This window comes from Eschrichtius robustus, chromosome 18 (genome assembly GCF_028021215.1).
Source record: "Eschrichtius robustus isolate mEscRob2 chromosome 18, mEscRob2.pri, whole genome shotgun sequence".
NCBI lineage: Eukaryota > Metazoa > Chordata > Mammalia > Artiodactyla > Eschrichtiidae > Eschrichtius > Eschrichtius robustus.
Genome location: NC_090841.1, coordinates 53732537 through 53752641, shown reverse-complemented (window position 1 = coordinate 53752641; position 20105 = coordinate 53732537). Strand labels below are relative to the sequence as shown.

Sequence of the window (20105 nt, the reverse complement as noted above, 5' to 3'; positions counted from 1 at the left end):
AAACCATTTTAAATGTTCCTGGTTACCGTGGTAGAAAGAAAGAGAGCTCTCAACAACCTCGAACAGGCAATGAAAGGCTCCAGTCAAGAAGTAACCACACTGGGCTTCCCTGGTGGCGCAGTGGTTGAGAGTCTGCCTGCCAATGCGGGGGACATGGGTTCGAGCCCTGGTCTGGGAGGATCCCACATGCCGCGGAGCAACTAGGCCAACTAAGCCCGTGAGCTACAATTACTGAGCCTGCGCGTCTGGAGCCTGTGCTCGGCAACAAGAGAGGCCGCGATAGTGAGAGGCCCGCGCACCGCGATGAAGAGTGGCCCCCACTTGCCGCAACTAGAGAGAGCCCTCGCACAGAAACGAAGACCCAACACAGCCATAAATAAATAAATAAATAAAATGTAAAAAAAAAAAAAAAGAAGAAGTAACCACACTAACTGTACTTGCATCCTACTCTCCAAACTGGACCAAGGGCTTCACCACAGACAGGAGGGCCAGGCAGGGCAGACCAACCACACCCTCAGGAGGCAGGGAATTGGACATCACTGTAAACAGTATTCATGGCTACTGTTATGGGTTGAATTGTGTCCCCTCAAAATTCATATGCTGAAGTCCCAACCCTATTACTTCAGAGTGTGACCTTCTTCAAAGACAAGGTCATCACAGGTATAATTTTTTTTTCAGATTATCTTTATTTGATATTGATTATATCTCTGGACCCCTGGTTTTCCCATTTAATCTGTGTGTTTACTACTTTTCATCTCATGGAATCCTGAGATTTTAGTTGATTTTTTTTTTTAACATCTTTATTAGAGTATAATTGCTTTACAATGGTGTGTTAGTTTCTGCTTTATAACAAAGTGAATCAGTTATACATATACATATATCCCCATATCTCCTGCCTCTTGCATCTCTCTCCCACTCTCCCTATCCCACACCTCTAGGTGGACACAAAGCACTGAGATGATCTCCCTGTGCTATGCAGCTGCTTCCCACTAGCTATCTATTTTACATTTGGTAATGTATATATGTCCATGCCACTCTCTCACTTCGTCCCAGCTTACCCTTCCCCATCCCCATGTCCTCAAGTCCATTCTCTGTATCTGCGTCTTTATTCCTGTCCTGCCCCTAGGTTCTTCAGATCCATTTTTCTTTTAGATTCCATATATATGTGTGAGCATATGGTATTTGTTTTTCTCTTTCTGCCTTACTTACACTCTGTATGACAGACTCTAGGTCCATCCACCTCACTACAAATAACTCAATTTCGTTTCTTTTTATGGCTGAATAATATTCCATTGTATATATGTGCCACATCTTCTTTATCCATTCATCTGTCAATGGACACTTAGGTTGCTTCCACATCCAACACAGGTATAATTCATTAAAGTTAAGATGAGGTCATACTGAAATAAGAAGGCCCCTATTCCAACACGACTGTTGCCCTTATGGGGAAACTTGGACAGACATGCACTCAGGGAGAAAGTCATGGGAAGATGAAGGCAGACATCAAAGGGGTGTTTCTACAAGCCAAGGACCAACACAGATAGCCAGAAAACCACCAGAAGCAAGGGCAGAGCATGGAACAGATTCTTCCTCACAACCCTCAGAAAAAAACAACCCTGCCAACACCTTGGTCTCCGACTTCTGGCCTCCAAACTGTGAGACAATACATCTGTATTGTTAAGCCGCCTGTTTGTGGTACTTTGTTATGGCAGCCTTGGCAAACAAAGCCAGCTATCATAGTAACTCTTGTTCACGTCAAAAAAAAAAAAAAATCCAGTTACATCGTTAATTTATGGTGAATGAGAGTGCCTATTTGTTCATACTCTTGTCCCCACTGGAGATTCTCTTCTTCGGTCACAGGAGCTAAATTCTAATCAAATAGCCATGCCTTCATTATTAAGGCATGCTGAGGACTGTGGATAAGAAATCACAGAGAACTGTGATTTAATCATTAAATTACGACAACTTCAAAACTGTTTTGTGAATGTGACAGTTCTAAAGGGATCATATAATTTCATGCCTTCTTTGAATGGCAATCAAATTTAGCTACTTGGAAGGAGTCCTCTGTCCTTGTGGAGGCCACTTCAAGCTTCTGGAAGTAGGACAGCACTTTCTAAGGGAGGGTAATGAAGACAGTGGAAGCAGCTGGTGGGGTAAGAGTGAAAAAAAAAAAACAACAAGGCGCTTTTATGCTATGATCCCCCAGCTGTTTCTGAGAAAATAGCATCCGTGACCTATTTTGTGATGTGGCTGCACCTTTTCCTCTAAGTTGAATTTACATGCTGTGTAGCAGAAGAGGCCGTTCCCCTAGCTTACCATGCAGGGATCCTGCCCGTGGACTTGCACTTCTGGACAGATCCTACTATTTAATTTGTATGATAGGGACTTCCCTGGTGGCACAGTGGTTAAGAATCCGCCTGCCAATGCAGGGGACACAGGTTCGAGCCCTGGTCCAGGAAGATCCCACATGCCACAGAGCAACTAAGCCCGTGCACCACAACTACTGAGCCCACGCTCTAGAGCCCTCGAGCCACAACTACTGAGCCCGCGTGCCACAACTACTGAACCCCAGGCGCCTAGAGCCCGTGCTCTGCAACAAGAGAAGCCACCACAATGAGAAGCCCGTGCATTGCAATGAAGAGTAGCCCCCGCTCGCCACAACTAGAGAAAGCCCGTGCACAACAACGAAGACCTAACGCAGCCAAAAATAAATAAATAAATAAATAAACAATAATAATTCGTATGATGGTTTGAAAACATCATGCTTGGGTAAAAATACACACACACACACACACACACACACACACACACACGTTCTTTCTAAACCTGAGAACAACAGCTCGAATAAACTAATATACATTTTAAAATGGTGATATGCATGTAGAGATAGAGAGACATAGAGCTAAAACTGGGATAGACTGCCAATCAGTAAGCCATTATTTGCTGAGACCCACTGTGTTTTGTGCCACACATGGATAATGTAGGATTCCTCATGATCAGGGACCTCCAGTTTAGTTAGGGAGAGATTTTTCCAAAAATGTAGAGCCCAGCAGAGGCGTATATGCCACTGCACATGGTTCAGTTGGGTGCTCTCCCTCTCAGCGTCTGCAGGAATTAACTCATTGTATAATTGATGGCTTATTAATATGTTTGCCTTCCTGCATTTAGAATGTAACTTTCACCAGGACAGGGCTGGTCTTGTCTTTCAACTTTTTAGCTTTAGCACTGTAGATGTGAAATAAGAGCTCGGAGAATAAATGCATGAGGTGCAAAAACTGGTGGATGTAGATCATAAGTGATCAAGAATTTGAAAGGCAAGGGGATTATGAGGAGGCTGGAGCAGACAGGAGAAGCATCATGAAAGAGATGAAACTTGAGACTTGGTCACAGTGAATGGAGTGAGGAGGAAAAGAAAGAAAAGTCATAGATCAAAGAGTTGAGGATGGTGAAACGATGGGGAAAGGAAGCCATATTTTAAATAACACTTGTAATAAATGATTCAATTGCTAAAACAATGACTGGGAGTGTTGAGCGTGTAAAGGAGTGTTGATGCTTTACCTAAAAGAGGTAAAGCCACTTGGCAAGACTCCAGCCAGCTGCCAAGGACTCCACGGCCAAGTGCAGGATGTCTTTGTGAGAGAGGTACACAGAGGTGGAATGCAGTTAATTATAGGGCTTCAGTAAATAGGATGAACAGAGGCCTGGTTTTGAGTTCCCATGGGAGGGTCCCACCTTGTAAGGGCTGCTCACACCTAAACTAAGGGCAAGAAGAAAAGGATTGTGCTTTGTTGGGCATCTTTTTTTTTTTTAACAGGTTTTTTTTTTTTTAATATTTTTAAAAGTTTTAAAAAAGTATTTATTAATTTATTTTTCGGCCACACCACTTGGCATGTGGATCTTAGTTCCCCGACCAGGGACCAGGGATCAAACCAGTGAAGCCCCTGTCGGGCATCTTAAAGACAAAGCAGTCAGGATCTCAGAGCTGGGGTTCCTATTCTGCTGCTCTGGCAAATCCTAGCACCTCTCTGTCTTTGTGATTCCTGTTACGATATTCCTGGACGTAATATTTCCTACATTCATTCTCTAGCATTCAACAAACATTGGTGAAGTACCTCTTAGCTTTAGGTGGAACTAAAATATTCTTTAAAAAATTACCTAGTTTAAAACAATCACCCAATTTGCAACATTTTAAAATATTAAAAATTATAACTTGCTGTGTCATAATGCCAGGGGCTAACCAACAATCAGAACATCCATCCGGAAGAGAAATCACTGTCAAAATAGACATTTTATGGTGGAATAGAAGACTTGGGCTCAGTACTTCCATTTATAAAGTGACTCATAAACAGTACAGGGGCTGGCACATCACTGATAATCAATAAAATATTTTTTGAATGAATAAACGCAGGCAGGGACATTATCTGATTTACAGCTGTCTACCCAGCTCTTAGACCAGTGACTGGCACATAAAAAAATTTAAAGATTGGTGGAATAATAAATAACTAATTACATTTATTTATTTATTCTGCAATCACTTATATTGTGATTACATAAAAATTTGGTGTGTAGATTCAGTATTAAAACCTCAACTGCTACTCAAGAGGCCAGGATTTGGTTCCAAGCCAATACAGCATAAGTGTAACTTTTCTACTAGAATGTAAGCTCTATGAAATGAACTGTCTGAGTTAGTTTTCCTTAATGTTTTTAATAAAAATACATTAAATGAATAAATGCTAACTTCCAATAGTCTATTCTAGAAAGAAAAACAACAAAAAGATAACAACAAAAAACCACTGTGCAAGAAAAACCCAAGTTCTTCCTTCTGCTGTAGTAAGAAGCATCTTTCATGATGACATCTTGAGACATTTTAGCTCAAAATTCCCAGCCTGTGAGAAGATGGTACCATCCATACAACTGGGCCAGCACCTCTGATTAATTTTTAATCCAACTTTTATGAGTTTTCTCAGTGTTAACCACAATCCAATTGGGGGTGTATAAATTTAAAACCAAGAAAAAGAAAAAAAAGACTGTCTTTCAGGAATGAAAAATAAATGTAATCTGAAATCAATATTTATGAAATTGTGATTAATTGACTGATGACCAAATGATTACAAAACGTCTGCCTGAAACATCTACTCAAATTTATTAGCTTTGACCAAAAAAATTAAAAAACAATCTGAACTGGGTCAATGAAAGAATAATGCATTCCTAATCAATTTTTAATAGCACTTAAGATTTTATATTTTTTTAAACTTGCTTTTAAATAATTTATCATAAAAATGAATCCGATTTAAACAAGGAGTAAAAGGTGTTCCATGGCTATTTGATGGTTTTCTTAGCAAAGAAATTCAATTGTAACTGACTTTTTATTACTGAACTACTTTATTAATAATAATACATCTTGCACTTACATGAAGGCATTTAGCCAACAATCTCAAAGAGTCTAAGTGAGATCTAGGATTTAGCTCCAATTCTACCATTATCTGGTGATTTACCTTATCTAGGCCTCAATTTCCTCATTTGCGAAAGGAAAGGCCTGCATAAAACCCCCTAAGATCCTTCCTAGTTCTAAAAGTTTATAATTCTAAGGATTTAGGAGGCTTTAGCCCATCCCAGGTGCTGTATGTATCTGATCAAACTCCTCAGGTCACAGGACTCCTCATGGGGCTACGAAGAAGCTGAGAAAGAAATTTAGCAGAAAGTCAACGAGCCATGTAATCTTTGTTTTCCTATTAAAGTAATGGCAGCATTATTTAATGATTTGGGCCAAATAATGTCTGTTTAGAATATGATTTGTCAAGATGCCATGTCTTATTAAAATTAAAGCAAATGTGAATTAAAGCATTGCTTTGGTTATCTATTGCTGTGGGACAATTCACCCCAAAGCTTAGTGACTCAAAACAACAATAAATATTAATTATCTCTGATAGTTTTTGTAGGTAGGAATTCAGAAGTGACTAAGCTGGAAAATTCTAGCTTGGGTTCTTTCAGAAGGTTGCAGTCAAGATGTTCACTGGGGCTGTAGTCATCTGAAGGTGTGAATGGGGCCAGAGGATCCATTTCCAAGGTGGCTTAGTCACATGACTGGCAAGTTTGTGTTGGCTGTTGGCAAAAGGCTTCAGATCTTCCCCAAGTAGGCATTTTCACAATGCTGTCTGAGTGCTATTTGAGGCACTTCCACAGGGCAAGCAATCCAAGAGAGCAAAGCAGAAGCTACCGTGACTTTTATGACCTAGCCTTGGCAGTCGTACATGTCACTTCTACCGTACTCTATTGGTCATACAGGGACAGCTTCATGGGCATGTAGCTGTGTAGTCACACAGGGCCCTACATTCAGAAGAGTCCTGTACTTGGTTTAAAGCTTTGATGTTGCCATGGTGATATTCTTAATCATTTTATCTTTGGACTTTCGAAAGTGAAGTCAGTAGGAACAATGGAGTACACAGGTGAGCAGAGAAGATACTTGCAGTGTGTGTCTTCACTGCTATTCCTTGCCACCCCTTTGCATATAGTGTTAGCAATGCACAGAATTCTGGTGGGAATTCAGTGAAACTCAAAGCAAGGACAACGTCAGCGTATTTTGGAAGCCTCCAGCTTCCAGAGGGTTGGGAGAATGTGCATGTGTTAAGAAGTGAAATAAAGAGTTAATTTTGTGCATCACCAAAAAAGAGAAATGCCCTTCATAGGGCAGAGGGAAGAGAGAGTTCCTGGCCTTAAAGCATTTGAATTATTTAAAGCAAACCCTGGGAATTGGCCTGGAATCAATCTGGACCTAGAGAGAGTCCTAGTCAGTCTGTATTGCTAACGATATTACTCGGGGTGTGTGTGTGTGTGTGTGTGTACTTATTCACAAAGCATTAGTGAGCAGAGCAGGTATGTTATGGTATGATCCTATTTGTGCTTATGCACACAATAATATATGAATGGAAATGTTTGTAAGGATATGCTCCAGAATGTTGATAGTGATTACCAGTCAGGATCGAGAGGTGAGGCATAAGCCTAGAGGAACTTTTGCTTATTATTTTATATATTTATAAATGGCTTAATTTTCAAGATGACTCTTACGATTGATATTTTTATAATTAGCAAAAGGCAATACAGTCTTCCATTTTGAAATGAAAAACAAGTAAACACAATGTGTAAAGCAGCCTGGGTCTGTAATAAAGGTAGTTTGTGGCTAAAGAAAATATTACGGTCTGTGGACTAGTCACTCAGTACCAGATACTAGATAAATCAAATACAATCCCGGGCCTCAAGAAACAGTCTGTTGTAGGGGCAAACACATAAACAATCAACTATAATAGAATGTTATCAGCCTAGTGCCGAAAGAGCTATATGGACAGAGCGCTAGAACAGCACTGAGAAGCTGTGACAATGATAGCAAACGAGGGATGTTCGCAATAGTCTAGATTTAAACATTCTACTTAAAATGTTGGTTATGATTTTTTAAATATATTTTTGTGACTGAGTATTAACACCAATCATCAGGATGATTAACAAGAAATGAACTTTCCCTAGTAGCTTTGGAAGTCTTTTTTAAAAAAAACTGTCTTCAACATGTCTTCCTATTGCACTGTCTCCAGGGATTGGTGTGAGAGGCAGAACAGTTTCAGTCCTACATCCCCCTCAGAGGGTGGGAATGACAGGTCCTAAAATACCACATTAGGTATAAAAAAGGTGAGAACAAGGTGAGAACAGGGAAGAACACAGTAAGATGGGGAAAAGACAAGCCTTGAACGACAGTGGGTAATGACTTGGAGCTTTCGCATTCTGAAGCCTGAGATCTACACCCGGGAAGATGAAAGATGCATTTAGCAAAACATGTGAAGCTGAGACCCCATTTAATATGACTCCAAACAGCCAGGAAATAGCCAAACCAGATGACTTTTAGGCCAGTCATTCAGAAAAAAAAGTGGCCATTAAACAGACAATCAATATGACTATTTTGCCCAGATCTCCTATCCCAAGCACGTGATGGTCTCCAATTCCTAGGAAATTAAGTTACTGAGCTGTTTGGAAGAATTCGCACTATATCACCTGTGAGCCGATTTTGAACTGGAATTGGGCTACTTCAAGCGAATTACTAGCTGCTCCAATCTCATAATTGTCTGTTCCTTTTGTAGACGTGATAGTAAACATACATTGACCTCATTCAATACACACACACACACACACACTTTACCAATGAGGAAGCTAAGAAGCAGAGAGGTTAAACAAATAGTCTGAAGCCAGTAGAGCCAGGAATTTGTTCAGGCAGGGATTTCTACCCTGCAGCCCAGGTCCAGACCCCTTTCTTTTAACCATGAGGCTGCTTCTTGTAATTATAATGCTCTCTCCCACAAAAAAGATTAGTAGAAGTAGTTGCACTGGTTTTGTTTCTAAATCTCCCTACTCACAGATTGTATTTGTTTGCATAAATTGATCACATTGGCTCTTCCTCACTTAAAGTAAATTGCAGTTAAATTCCAAATCCGTTATACTCAAAGATTCATTTAGGAACTTTCAGAGTTTATCTTTTTTATTGGTAGGAAGTGCTAACTTATAACATCACACATTCTTCTTCAGAGTTCAGCAGCATAGTGGTACATTTCATATCCAACCAGGCGCCTGAAATGAAGGCTTTAAACGCCAGTGCGAGTGCTGTCGGGGAGTGTGGATGGTTCACGCGCTTTGCAGCTTTCTCACATGTGGGTGTAAATCAGAGTCAACGGCTCCGATCCTTAAGTCTCTTTCAGATAGAAATCACAGAAGGACCAACAGTGAAAACGTGTCTTCACGGAAGGCTGCTATTAACGTACGCAAAACGTCTCTGAAACAAACAAGGAGACAATCACTGTCGTGTTTAAGTGACATTACATCATTTAAGAATGTAAAAAGACCTGAGCGCGGCAGAAAGTTGCTTGGAAAAGTTAAAATGTAGAGATAACGTCTTTCTTCTTCCCGTTTTGACTGCACCGTGTTTTCTGTGTCGGGTTTAATCTTTAGGCGGAAAACTCTTCCCTCCTCCCCACCCTCCAGGAAAGATCCTGGGATTTTAAATCTCCTTTCTGCATCTTCCTCTCCTCTCTCCACCATTACTCTTTCATTTAAACTTTCAAGATCCTCGATGCCCGTAGTAAACCTCCTTCCTTCCCATTCTCAGGAATCCTGTAGCTCCCGAACCGGGGAGAGTTTTTTTCAAATTGAAAAGCAAGGAAAGAAGGAAGGGAACAGCTCCGGCGGCCGCGCGTTGGGAAAGCGCATTTTCGTTGCCTCGACCGGCGCGGCGTGGCCCTGCTGGGCCACCGTAGCCGGCCTCGCGCGGCCTCAGTCGCGGCGAGGAGCCGCGGTCGGCGGGACTTCCGTGTTGGCGGGATTCTGAACGCTGCCATGGCTCAGACCGTGCAGAACGTTACATTGTCGCTAACTCTGCCCATCACGTGCCACATCTGCTTGGGGAAGGTAAGGGGTGATTCCGGGCACGGCTACGAATCGGGGTCGGGTGTGCAGTGGCCCGCCAGAGCCGAGGCCGGTCTCTGTGTGTGGCGGGGACGCGGCGCGGCTGGGTGAGGACGCCGACCCGCGTTCTCCTGAGCCTGGGGAGGCCACGTCCCGGGCGACGGAGGGAGCGCGCTGCGATTCGTGGGGTCATCTCTGTGCCTTTCGGAGGAAGATGACAGCGGTCTGGGGTGTGGAGGGAGGGCGGCCTCACCCGGGCGACTCCGGCGTCGAAGGAGGCCTGGTTAGAAACGAATCCCAGCAATTTACGCCCCTGTGCATCCCCATCAAAGCCTGAAAGCACGTTTCCTGGGAGCCTCGCTAAGGTTCCTTCGTCCTCTGCACAAATTAGAGTGTTTTGTTCTTGGGCCTCCAGTGCTGGTTGGAGAGTCTTTTCCATTTCCAAGATCATTTCCTTTACTTAACCCGGCGTTGAGAGTGGCCTTTGCTCTGGGTTCAGACTTTGAAGAGTAAATAGTACGTGCCCCTGAATGACGTTTAGAATGAGAGATACGGCCTTTAATTCCAAGAACGGATCAGTCACGAGGTAGAATACCGTCTTTTTGTGATGCAAGAGGTGCCTAAGGTGTTCGTGAAACCAGGTGGAGAAAGTAGTTCAGAATCAGAAACGGAGTTTTGAAGGTTCTAATGCATTTGTCTTCTCTTTCATTTCCGTTTGTGCCTCCTGTTCGGTTTAAAAGAACATTTTGTTTTACTACGTAGGTTCAGAAGGGAGACTTTTTTTTCTCACGCTGAATTGTTTTTACGTTTGTGGTGTGTTTGTGCCTGTGTGTGTGTGTTCCCCCCCCCCCCCACTGAAACTGTAGCCACAGGCTTAGGATTGAGAAATGCAATTAAGAGCAAACATTTGAGTGCCAGCCAATATGATCATCTGATCATCTGCTTTAAGTCTATGTGAATTTCCTGAGTTCAAGAAGTAGTAGGAAGTCAGGCTTGCAAGAAACTGATAACTCTTGATATCCATCAGAATGAAATGCCAAGGAAATAGCAGATGTGTTGTGAGAGGATATAGATGGCTTGATCCATTCTGACTGGCGAGATCAAGGATGGCCAGTGGAGGGTGGTTATTTGAGCTGGCACTTGCTACCTCTGTCTGCATACATAGCTGAGAGGAGGGGAAGGTGTTTCAATTTGCTACAGTCTACATTTGGCTCCTGACTTGAAGTTCCCACAAGTTAAGTTCTGAGTGAATTTACTCCCAACAGTAGCCTGGTAAAGGGCTGATAAAATATCCTTCGGAAATAATTTTCACTTGGTTGTAGTTGTACACATTATATCTAGTTTCCATTAGTTCTTAGAAACTAATGTTGAAAATGTGTTTTGCCTGGTTGATTTTGCCTACCTATGCTTCCTGTGTTTAACAAAACTGATAGCTAATAGAATATAGTGCTTTGCAGATTACAGAATGCTTTTGTATACATTTAATTATTTCATTTACCGCTCTCACCAGTGCTGTGAGATAGATAGGGCTGGTTTCCCCATTTTTCAAATAAGAAAACTAAGGCTTAGAGTCTCCAGCGTTTGAACCTCTGTTACCATTTGTGTCTTCAGTAAGTTACTTCCTAAAAACTCACTAGAACTCATGCATAACAGCAGACACTTTTGGTATCTTTTTTCTGCCATGTACTGGTTAACTGTATTCTAGAATTAAATGTGATTAATTAATTAAAGGTTAATGATTTGTAAGTAGGCATTTGTTTATGTCTACTACATAGAGGCAGAAAGGCGTAGTGGTTGAGGGCCCTGAGTACTGTGTTCAGACTAAGTTCTAATCCAGGTCTTCCACTTACTAGTTATACGACCTTATACACATTACTTAACCTCCCTCAGAGCAGTTTCCTTATCTGTACAATGGGAATGATAATAGTATTAACATTCATCCTTGCCCTTTGGGGAGGATTAAATGAAGTAATTCATATCCAGTGCTTAGCATGAAGTTTGGCACTTAATAAATGTTAACCTTTACTATGGGCACTGAGGCAGACCCTCAAAATGAGGAAGCCAGCCTTTCCCAGTAAATGTTCTTCCCAGTTGCTTCATGAGACCAGTACACTCACTCGATGAAGATTTACATTCCCAACAGAGTGGGACCTGTTTGTCCAGGAAATTGCCACAGTACGTCCAGAGGTTTTAGCTGGTTCCCTATGCCTGTTGCCTTTTGTATAGTTAAAGCAAATCTGATCTGCTTGTGCTACTCACCCTCCCGCACACAGCTGTACTTGTGGGGTACTGGAGATGGCATGTCCTGGAGTAGCAGCGCGTTCCTAATGTTACTTCCATCTCCCCAACACACAGCATGTCCGGCCACCTCTGAGATCTGCCTAAGGTCCTTCCCGACTAGCCCTCTTCTGTATAATCATCCTTTTGCTGCCCTCACCATTTGTACCATATAGAATTAGCAGTCTTCATTTTTGATTTTTCCACAGAATCAGGGGCCATTATTCCTGGAGGTTTACTGTAAAAAAAAAAAAAAAAATTTGCATATTACTTAAGATAGAGGTGGGAGAGACCTTAAATCTGAAGAGATAAGGTAGATGCTGATTGGCATGGGGGTGGAGGTGGGGAAGAATGCGGGGGGAGCAGTAGTGGAGACAGTCCAAGTATGTAAGTGGTTAATGCTCTGTCTTTTGAATACAAATGTGCTTAAAATTGAAAAGTTTAAACATTTTGCATTTCCTACCTCTGACTCTGCCTCAGTCTTAAAGGTGGATTCTCTCTGCCCAATAATGTTTAGCAACCTTGCCAATATGGTAAGTAAGAGCTCTATGTGGCCTGAAGAAGTTGGGTACATCCTGTGGGACAATTTATATATAACATTTTCTTGCCTAGTCCTCTTTAATTTTTTCCCATGCCTTGGGCTAATAGGCCAGCAGGCCAAAGTACAGAGATGATCTAGCCCAGGATATCTGTTCAGTGACATTTGGTACTGCCAGAATGCTACAGACCAGTTTATCTCTAGATAATTCCAGGCTTTTATCTCTTCAGTTAGGATTCAAGCTATGAAACGAAACTGTTGCAGGTAATACTTTTATTGACCGAGTCAGCATCTTGCCATGAGTGACAGCCAAATGTGGCCCACAGTTAGTTTTATCAAAGGACAAAGGTGGTTCTCAAGAGAAGTGCCAAGCAGCTAGGCTTCTAATGCTGTTTAACATTAATATATCATATCCAATTATTCCTCACTTGAGTATGGATCCAGTTTGGGGCACCACGCTTTAAGATAAATATAAATAAACTAGAGTATTTGAAATCATTTGGAAAGGAATTGAAATTGAGGTTGGAATATAGATGGAATGGAATAGTGTTGGAGTGAATGAACATGATAGTGAATCATTAAATAAAGTATTTTCATTTGGAAGGGAATCAAGCTTTGGGTAGCTCCACGATATTAAGATTTGTACTTAATATAATACAAGCTTTCTGGCTGAAATAATCAGAAATGAAATTAGCTTTCTTAGGATGTGGAGTGTCCGTCTCTTGAAATGTCCAGTAATAGCATGGACTGTTTCCCACTAGGAACACTGTGGAAAAGAACCCTTCTTTCAGGGAGGACTTCTTGCTTTGCTTTCCACCCATATAGTTGATTTAAAATGTTGCAAAGGTAGGGCTAGAGACAAAGCCTTAGCAACTTAGCATCCTAACTCTAGGTTGACTAAATTCATTAATCAGTGTTCTTTAGGGGCTGTTGATTGGCCAGCAAGCCATCCACCTCAGTACATTGAGCCCATGTTTGAGTCCTGATTGTCTCTGTTCCCAAGAGTGGATTTAATAGCCAGCCTTGTACATAATTGTCACAAGTAATTTGCTTTGAAAAAAAAGTCATATGGAGTATATAAGTTTTGCATTTTCTCTTTTCTAGATTAAAATAAGCTTGAAGAATGCAGACACTTTCAGAAAAGTATAACAATGTTGTGTCTTAACATGGAGTATAATAAAAATTAACTCAAAAAAGTGCTGATATATCCTAATAATTTTCAAGGTTGGCATATAATAGCTGACATATTTACTTCACAAATAAGATTCCAGTTTATCCTTAAGGCGTTCTAGGTAGGGATAAAGGTGGGAGAGGGGAAATGTATTATCTCTCTTTTTATGTAGATAGAAGTGGGGACCCAGACCAATAGGCATTAATTATAATAACTTAGTTCTTGGGATCACACAGTTTTAAAGTTCTAGGTCGTAAATTCTGGCCCAGAGCCAAAGATTTCTTGAAACATAGCAAGAGCAATCCAGGAATTTTATTTTTAAAAGTTTCCAAATTTCTAAGGTTGAGTAGGCAGGCCCCTACTACAATCATTTCTACCTCAGCTTTGTTTTTCAGTCTTTCTAGGTCTCCACTAGTGAAACCCATAAAATTTTGACATAGGTGCCAGAAGGATATTCTTCGGAGAAGAATGATTAGCTCTAGTCTCTTGTAAAGGCGACAAGAGCAGAGAAGTTGATTTTAAGTGAAATTGCCAGGCCAATTGGTAAAGTTTATCTACTGCCTTTTCCCTCCAGCCACCTCCATCAGTTCAGTACCTCTTTTCTGCAGTCCCTACTGATCCTGGTGTCTTGATCCTTTCAGGCATGTGTCCTCTATTTCTTACTCCCAGATTATTATTTACTAAACCTGCTCTAAGGAAGAAAGAACTATTTCTTAGTTGAGAGATCATTCAATTTGCACGTGTAATGGTGGTTGAATGCTGACTCTGCCACTTAGAACCTGTATCATTATTTCCTTGAGTCTCAGTTTCTACAGCTGAAAATGAATTTGATACTATCAACCCCATTAGGTTGTTAGGGAAATTCATGTGAGTATCCCAGCCCAGTGGTTCTCAATGGGATGGGAGTACATTTCGTTCCACAGAGACATTTAGCAATGTCTATTTCTGATTGTCTTCGGGGGGGTGCTACTCACATCTAGTGGATAGAGGCCAGGATGCTGCTAGCTAAACATCCTACAACATACAGGACAGCCTCCCACAACGAAAACTTCTTGTTCCAAAATGTCAGTAGTGTCAAAGTTGACAGACCCTGCCCTAAACCAATGTATAACTCCTATTAGGTAAGTCTAGAATGGATATTAATGGACGACACATTTAGGCATGACTACTCCCAGGTACGTTTGCTTTTTGTGAAAGGGGTTTTGGTGGTAAAGTCTCTTAAAACTGAAACATCTTCAGATAAAAGAAACTACATAGTAGAATTATATATTATAGGGTTAATGTTTTTTGTAACTAGGACTGCTTCCTCAGGCCCATTCCAGTGAGAAGAGCCCACTTTTCCTACCTTGCTTTGTCTTCTCTTCCTCCTCTTCCTCCTCCTCACCAGCCTCATGGGGCATTACCCTAGGATATCACTTCAACATGCTTACTCCAGATGAGTTTGGAATTGTACATGCCACTTAGCTTTGCCATTGTCTTCTTGCATTTTTATTTTGTAGGATGCTTATTGTGTTATTGCCACAGATCTCATTTGAGAGTAAATTGGATATAAAGTCTAATAACATAGGCAAATTATGACTGTTTCTGTATCTTAAGAAGATCTTATTAAAGAAAATTATTTGTGTATGTGTTTTGGTGTTGTACATAGCAGGATCTGGGCAGAGGAGATGGGTGGACAGGAATTGAAGGAGGGCTAGATTCTTTGTATTTTGCTTCTGTAGGTTATGGTCAAATAAATAACAAGTAATTTGTTTTAGTAGTTCTTTCTCCTTTATAGGTTTCTGTTCTCCTAAGTAAATTTAAACCATTGTCTAGAAATCATCATCTGATAAGTACGTGGTCCAAAGAAATGAATTAGTCAACCGTTTCAAAATCCAACACAATGACAGTGATAATGCCAGGTATTGAACAGTGAAAATGATTCTCCTTTGGGTGACATTGCCAATGGCTGTTAGCAGACAGAGCCAAGTAGTCTGCCTGTGGTTGTTCTTCTGTATCATTTTGGCAGATTAAATGGAAAGGTTAAACTTTCACTTTTTCAAAATTTGGCAATGGCCATTGACATTTTGCTTCTTGAGATGCTTTTAGCAGCATTATCTCAGCCTTTCGTTTTAATACATCAAAATTCACTTCTATTAATCTTAGAGTATACATTGTATAAGTTGTTGTAGGTGGACATAAAGGTGAACAGGACAGTGCCCCTGCCCCCAGGGAGCCTGAAATCTAATAGGGAAGGCAGGATGTAAACAATTTTCCAAGTCCAGTGAACATTAAATCAATGCATAAGAAGTGCCCTTATAAGAATCAGACAAAGATCCAGTTAATTCTAAAAAGGATTAGTGAAGGCCTTACAGAAGAGGTAACCTTTGATTTCCATCTTAAAAGATGGGAAGGATTTTATTTTGATTGGGGAAGTTGGGAGGCCAGCAGAACATATTAAGCTAACAAATGAGAGCCCGGTGAACAAGGAGACTCTATTCTTATTCTTTTTAATGAACATTGGGTATATCTGTGTGGTTGAAGTATAGGTTTTGTCAAGTATTGAAATAGCAGATCAAAGATATGGCTATTTAAGAACCAGATTACGTTGTTCTTTGGATGCTGTACTTAAAAGTATGAGCAGGGAAAAAAACGTTGTTTTGCAGGAGAGCAGTGAAAGCTGCTGACCCGTATTTTAGATGGCTAGCTCTGGCATCAGTGTGAAAGGTGGACGGTAGTGAACATGTGGAAGCAAGGAAGCTTGGGAGGAGGTCATTGCAACAGACTGGGTTAAGAGAATGAGAACCTGAACTCACTGAGGTGAAGATGGAAAAGAACATTTAGAGGTAGGTTTGCCACATTTTGACTATTTTGGGATATACTTTTTTTTCCACGTTATAACATCTCTGAAATCTGGTTCTATTTTACAAGCGGTAGCATCTTGCAGTTGTAATTGGCAGCATTTTTCATTCTTTCTTTTTTCTTAGTGGTACATAAAATATGGATATATCTTAAAATCTCTGGCTTCTTAGACTGATATATGATACCAGCATTTGATGATTGATTGGATGGTGAGCATAAGTAAAAAGGGTGAGTCAGAGACAGCTCTGAGTATTCTAGCCTGAGTGGTGAGGTGGTGGTGCCAGTAACCTAGACAAGAAGTGCAGGAGAGGGAGTGAACGTGTGGAGGCCAGGTTTGGCTTTGAACATATTATGGTTGGGGCAGCTTTAAGATGCCTACATGGAGTTGGCTCCTGGGCACGTGGATATAGTCCTTTTCTCCTTTCCCCTCCCCTCCCCAGGGTTTGCTATGTGGAAGTCTCTGTGCTTACATCTTTATATTATTAAATCTTAAGCAACATCTGAATGAAAAGTTTACTAGGTTAAACCATAGTTTTCAGAAGAGGAAACAGATGCCACTGTAACTAAAGGGTTAACCCAAGGTCAAACAGTTCAATAAGTAGCAGAGCTGAAGTCGGCCCCAGGTTTGTCTCTAGAAGTCTAAGCTCTGCCACTTACTAAGGTCCAGTTACAGAGAATTCTCAGGAACTGTTACCATAGAAAAGATGTTAACACTATGTGATACATGAGATTGAGAGAGAATATAGAACTTTGTCAGGTAAGGTGTCCCAGGACAAAACATTAGGGAAAGCAGCTGTACCACCTCCTGTACTTTGACTGTGAGCATCTGCTCCTCTTCTCATCACACCTACTCTTCCAATATTACTTCAGCCTTTTCAAGATCCATTGGTTGACTCTGTGACTCTTATCAGTTCGTTGCCATTCACGTACTCAACAGTGTTTGGCAATCCAGCTCTGTACATAACCCTAGTAAATTTACTTTCTTACCTTTCAAAACAACTGCTTTATTCTCCTATTTTCTCAAGTCGATATTCCCCCCTTCTTCTCACTTGCAGCTGGTAACCTCACCTCATATTTAATCACAAAGAATAAGCAGTTGGAACATGAGTTCCCTCATCTTTCCATCAACAGGTCTTCCATCCACTTTGTATTTGTTCTTGTACCCTCGGTTTTCCCTTTTGTTAAAATGGAAGACAGATCCTCACTCCATATAAGCCAAAATCTGCCCCCTTGTGCTTTGGATCTCATTCCCCTCTTGACTTCTTAGGGACTTTGCTATCTATGGCTCTAATCCCTCCCCCTCTTCCTCCATCATTAATTAATATCCCCTTTTTACGGTGTCATTCCTGTTGTCATTTCTTATGATGGCCATATTTTTATGCTCTCTTCTTTACAGCAAAATGTGAAAGAATTGCCTATTCCCTCTGGCAAGTTCCCCAATAAATTGAATTTTAAGTACTGTCCTAATAGCAATTACTTCATTCAACAAGCCTTTATTGAGTACCTGCTGTGTACTAGGCTGTCTTCTAGGTACCAGGGATTCAGAAATGAATGAAACAAAAGAAGTTCTTGCTCTTATGGAGTTTCCAGTCTAAAAGGGGAGATAAATATAAATTTACAATAAACATGTAAACAAATAAGTAGAAAACTAAAACAGCTTCTCTTCCATTTTCCCTCATAAAACAGCTACACACAGTCAGAACACCTACGTCGTTAACCCTGAGCAGGCCACCTAATATCCTCACACCTTGGTTTCCTTATTAGTAAAGTATATTTACTGTTTATCTCACAGGGTTATTGAGAGAGAGAGAGAATGCATGGAAAACCCATTGTAAAATATAAGACAATATAAATGTAAAGTATTGTTATTTGTATTTGATTACACTGAGTCAAAGATTTGTGTATTTGGTGTATTTCAGTATTTCTGTCAGCATTGTTTGCTATTTAGATTGTAAACCACATGAGTGCATGTCATGTCTTTTAGGATTGTTGTAGCTTTCATGCCTCTCGTTTTGGGGACTTTCTAGTAAGAATCAGTGCTAAATTGTTGATTGCTATTGCTCTGTAATATAGTGGAATGACTTGAGGGAAGGATTTCAAGTATTGAATGTCATATGGGTGGTTGGACTAAATAATCTTTAAAGAACCTTCTAATTCTGACATTTCGTGATCCGAAAATAGAATAGTTGAAGGAAAATTGCCCCAGCCTTAGTGGAACAAAGTGCATTTTCTTTTTGGCAATAAGTGTGGTTTGGAACAAAATAAAACCATTTCATGATGTGTTCAAACTTTCAGTCTCTGTGACCAGATATCTAAGCTAGTATCTGTATTATACATGTGTAAGAAACAATGTGGTAGCACAAGCAGCGTTTTTATGAATCCTAGATATTATACTTCCTCTTAAAGCACCTACTGCTGTACTCTAGAGAAGAGATTTGCTCTAAGCTAAAACTATTGAGATTCTCGTTATGACTGTTGCCCTGTACTAAAAGTAATGTTTCTTTTTTCAAAGGTACGCCAGCCTGTCATATGCATCAACAACCATGTATTTTGTTCAGTTTGTATCGATTTGTGGTTGAAGAATAATAGCCAATGTCCAGCCTGCAGAGTCCCCATCACTCCTGAAAATCCTTGCAAAGAGATTATTGGTAAGGGTCTATTTTATAAACACATAGAAATAGATTTGAAACAATCTTAAATAGTGTCTATTTGGAGGAAGACTGAAATAGACAATTTTCAGTGATGTTATTTTGCCAATATCCTACTGGATGGATTGGTCATTTGGCATAATCTGTAAGTGGAGCAACTGAGGAGCACAGAGCAATATGAGAAGTCTCAGAGCCTCCTGGAACTTTCATTCTGGTAGATGCTGTGCATGTGGACCAAAATATTAATGGTTTAAAGCAGCAGATGCTAACAGCCAAAAACAAACAAACAGAAAGGTCCACAGAGTTTAAACAAGGAAGTTCAGCTAGGAACCTTGAGAAGGGATCCATGACGCAGGTGGCCTTTAAGATGGAGATTTAAGGATGGATAAGTTTTCAATTGGTAAAGATTAGGGAGGGCCTTTCATGCAGAGGGAATAGCGTGCACTACAGTTTAGAAGTAGGAAAGTAAGGCATGTTTTTGGAAATGATCAGTAGTCTAGTTTGGGTCTGACTATTGAAATAAGACTGAAAATGTAAATTGAGACTTTATTTTTATTTTTTTTAACATCTTTATTGGCGTATAATTGCTTTACAATGGTGTGTCAATTTCTGCTTTGTAACAAAGTGAATCAGTTATACATATACATATGTCCCCATATCTCTTCCCTCTTGCATCTCCCTCCCTCCCACCCTCCCTATCCCACCCCTCTAGATGGTCACAAAGCACCGAGCTGATCTCCTTGTGCTTTGAGGCTGCTTCCCACTAGCTATCTGTTTTACGTTTGGTAGTGTATCAGTGCAGAGCATCTTGAGTGACAGACTAAATCGGGGAACTGCTGTGTGGGTGAGAAGGGCGAGGTGGGCATGATGGTCTGAGCAAGGAGATGGCACAATCCAAAATGTGTGTAAGGAGTATCACTCGGGATGGTATGCAGGTTGGGCTCTAGGGGAGAAACGGGATGTGAGTACGTCAGGTTGGACGCTCTTGCCCAGGTGAAGGAGAATGTGAGTCTGGATTAAGGGATTAAAAAAGAACATTCAGTGCTACAGTAGTGTAGGTAAGAGGGGGGATAAAACTTGAACTAGAAGATTCTTGAAAAATAAAACATTTAAAGAGCTTTTTTAGTGTTATTTCTCTTGGATTGTTAAAATTAAATGATTTTTATTTGGTTTTGCTTTAGGAAAAATTGAA

At 40.7% G+C, this 20105-nt stretch overlaps 1 protein-coding gene across 1 annotated transcript in view; it reads left to right on the top strand.

Moving 5' to 3' along the window:
* The first annotated feature begins 9313 nt into the window (after positions 1 to 9313).
* Positions 9314 to 20105, top strand: part of OBI1 (ORC ubiquitin ligase 1) — a 44695-nt gene continuing 33903 nt past the window's right edge. The window contains exons 1-2 of the mRNA XM_068526919.1: positions 9314 to 9441; positions 18778 to 18913. Of these exons, the coding sequence (XP_068383020.1) occupies positions 9370 to 9441; positions 18778 to 18913 (208 nt within the window). The 5' untranslated portion in view covers positions 9314 to 9369. The remainder of the gene's footprint in view (positions 9442 to 18777; positions 18914 to 20105) is intronic.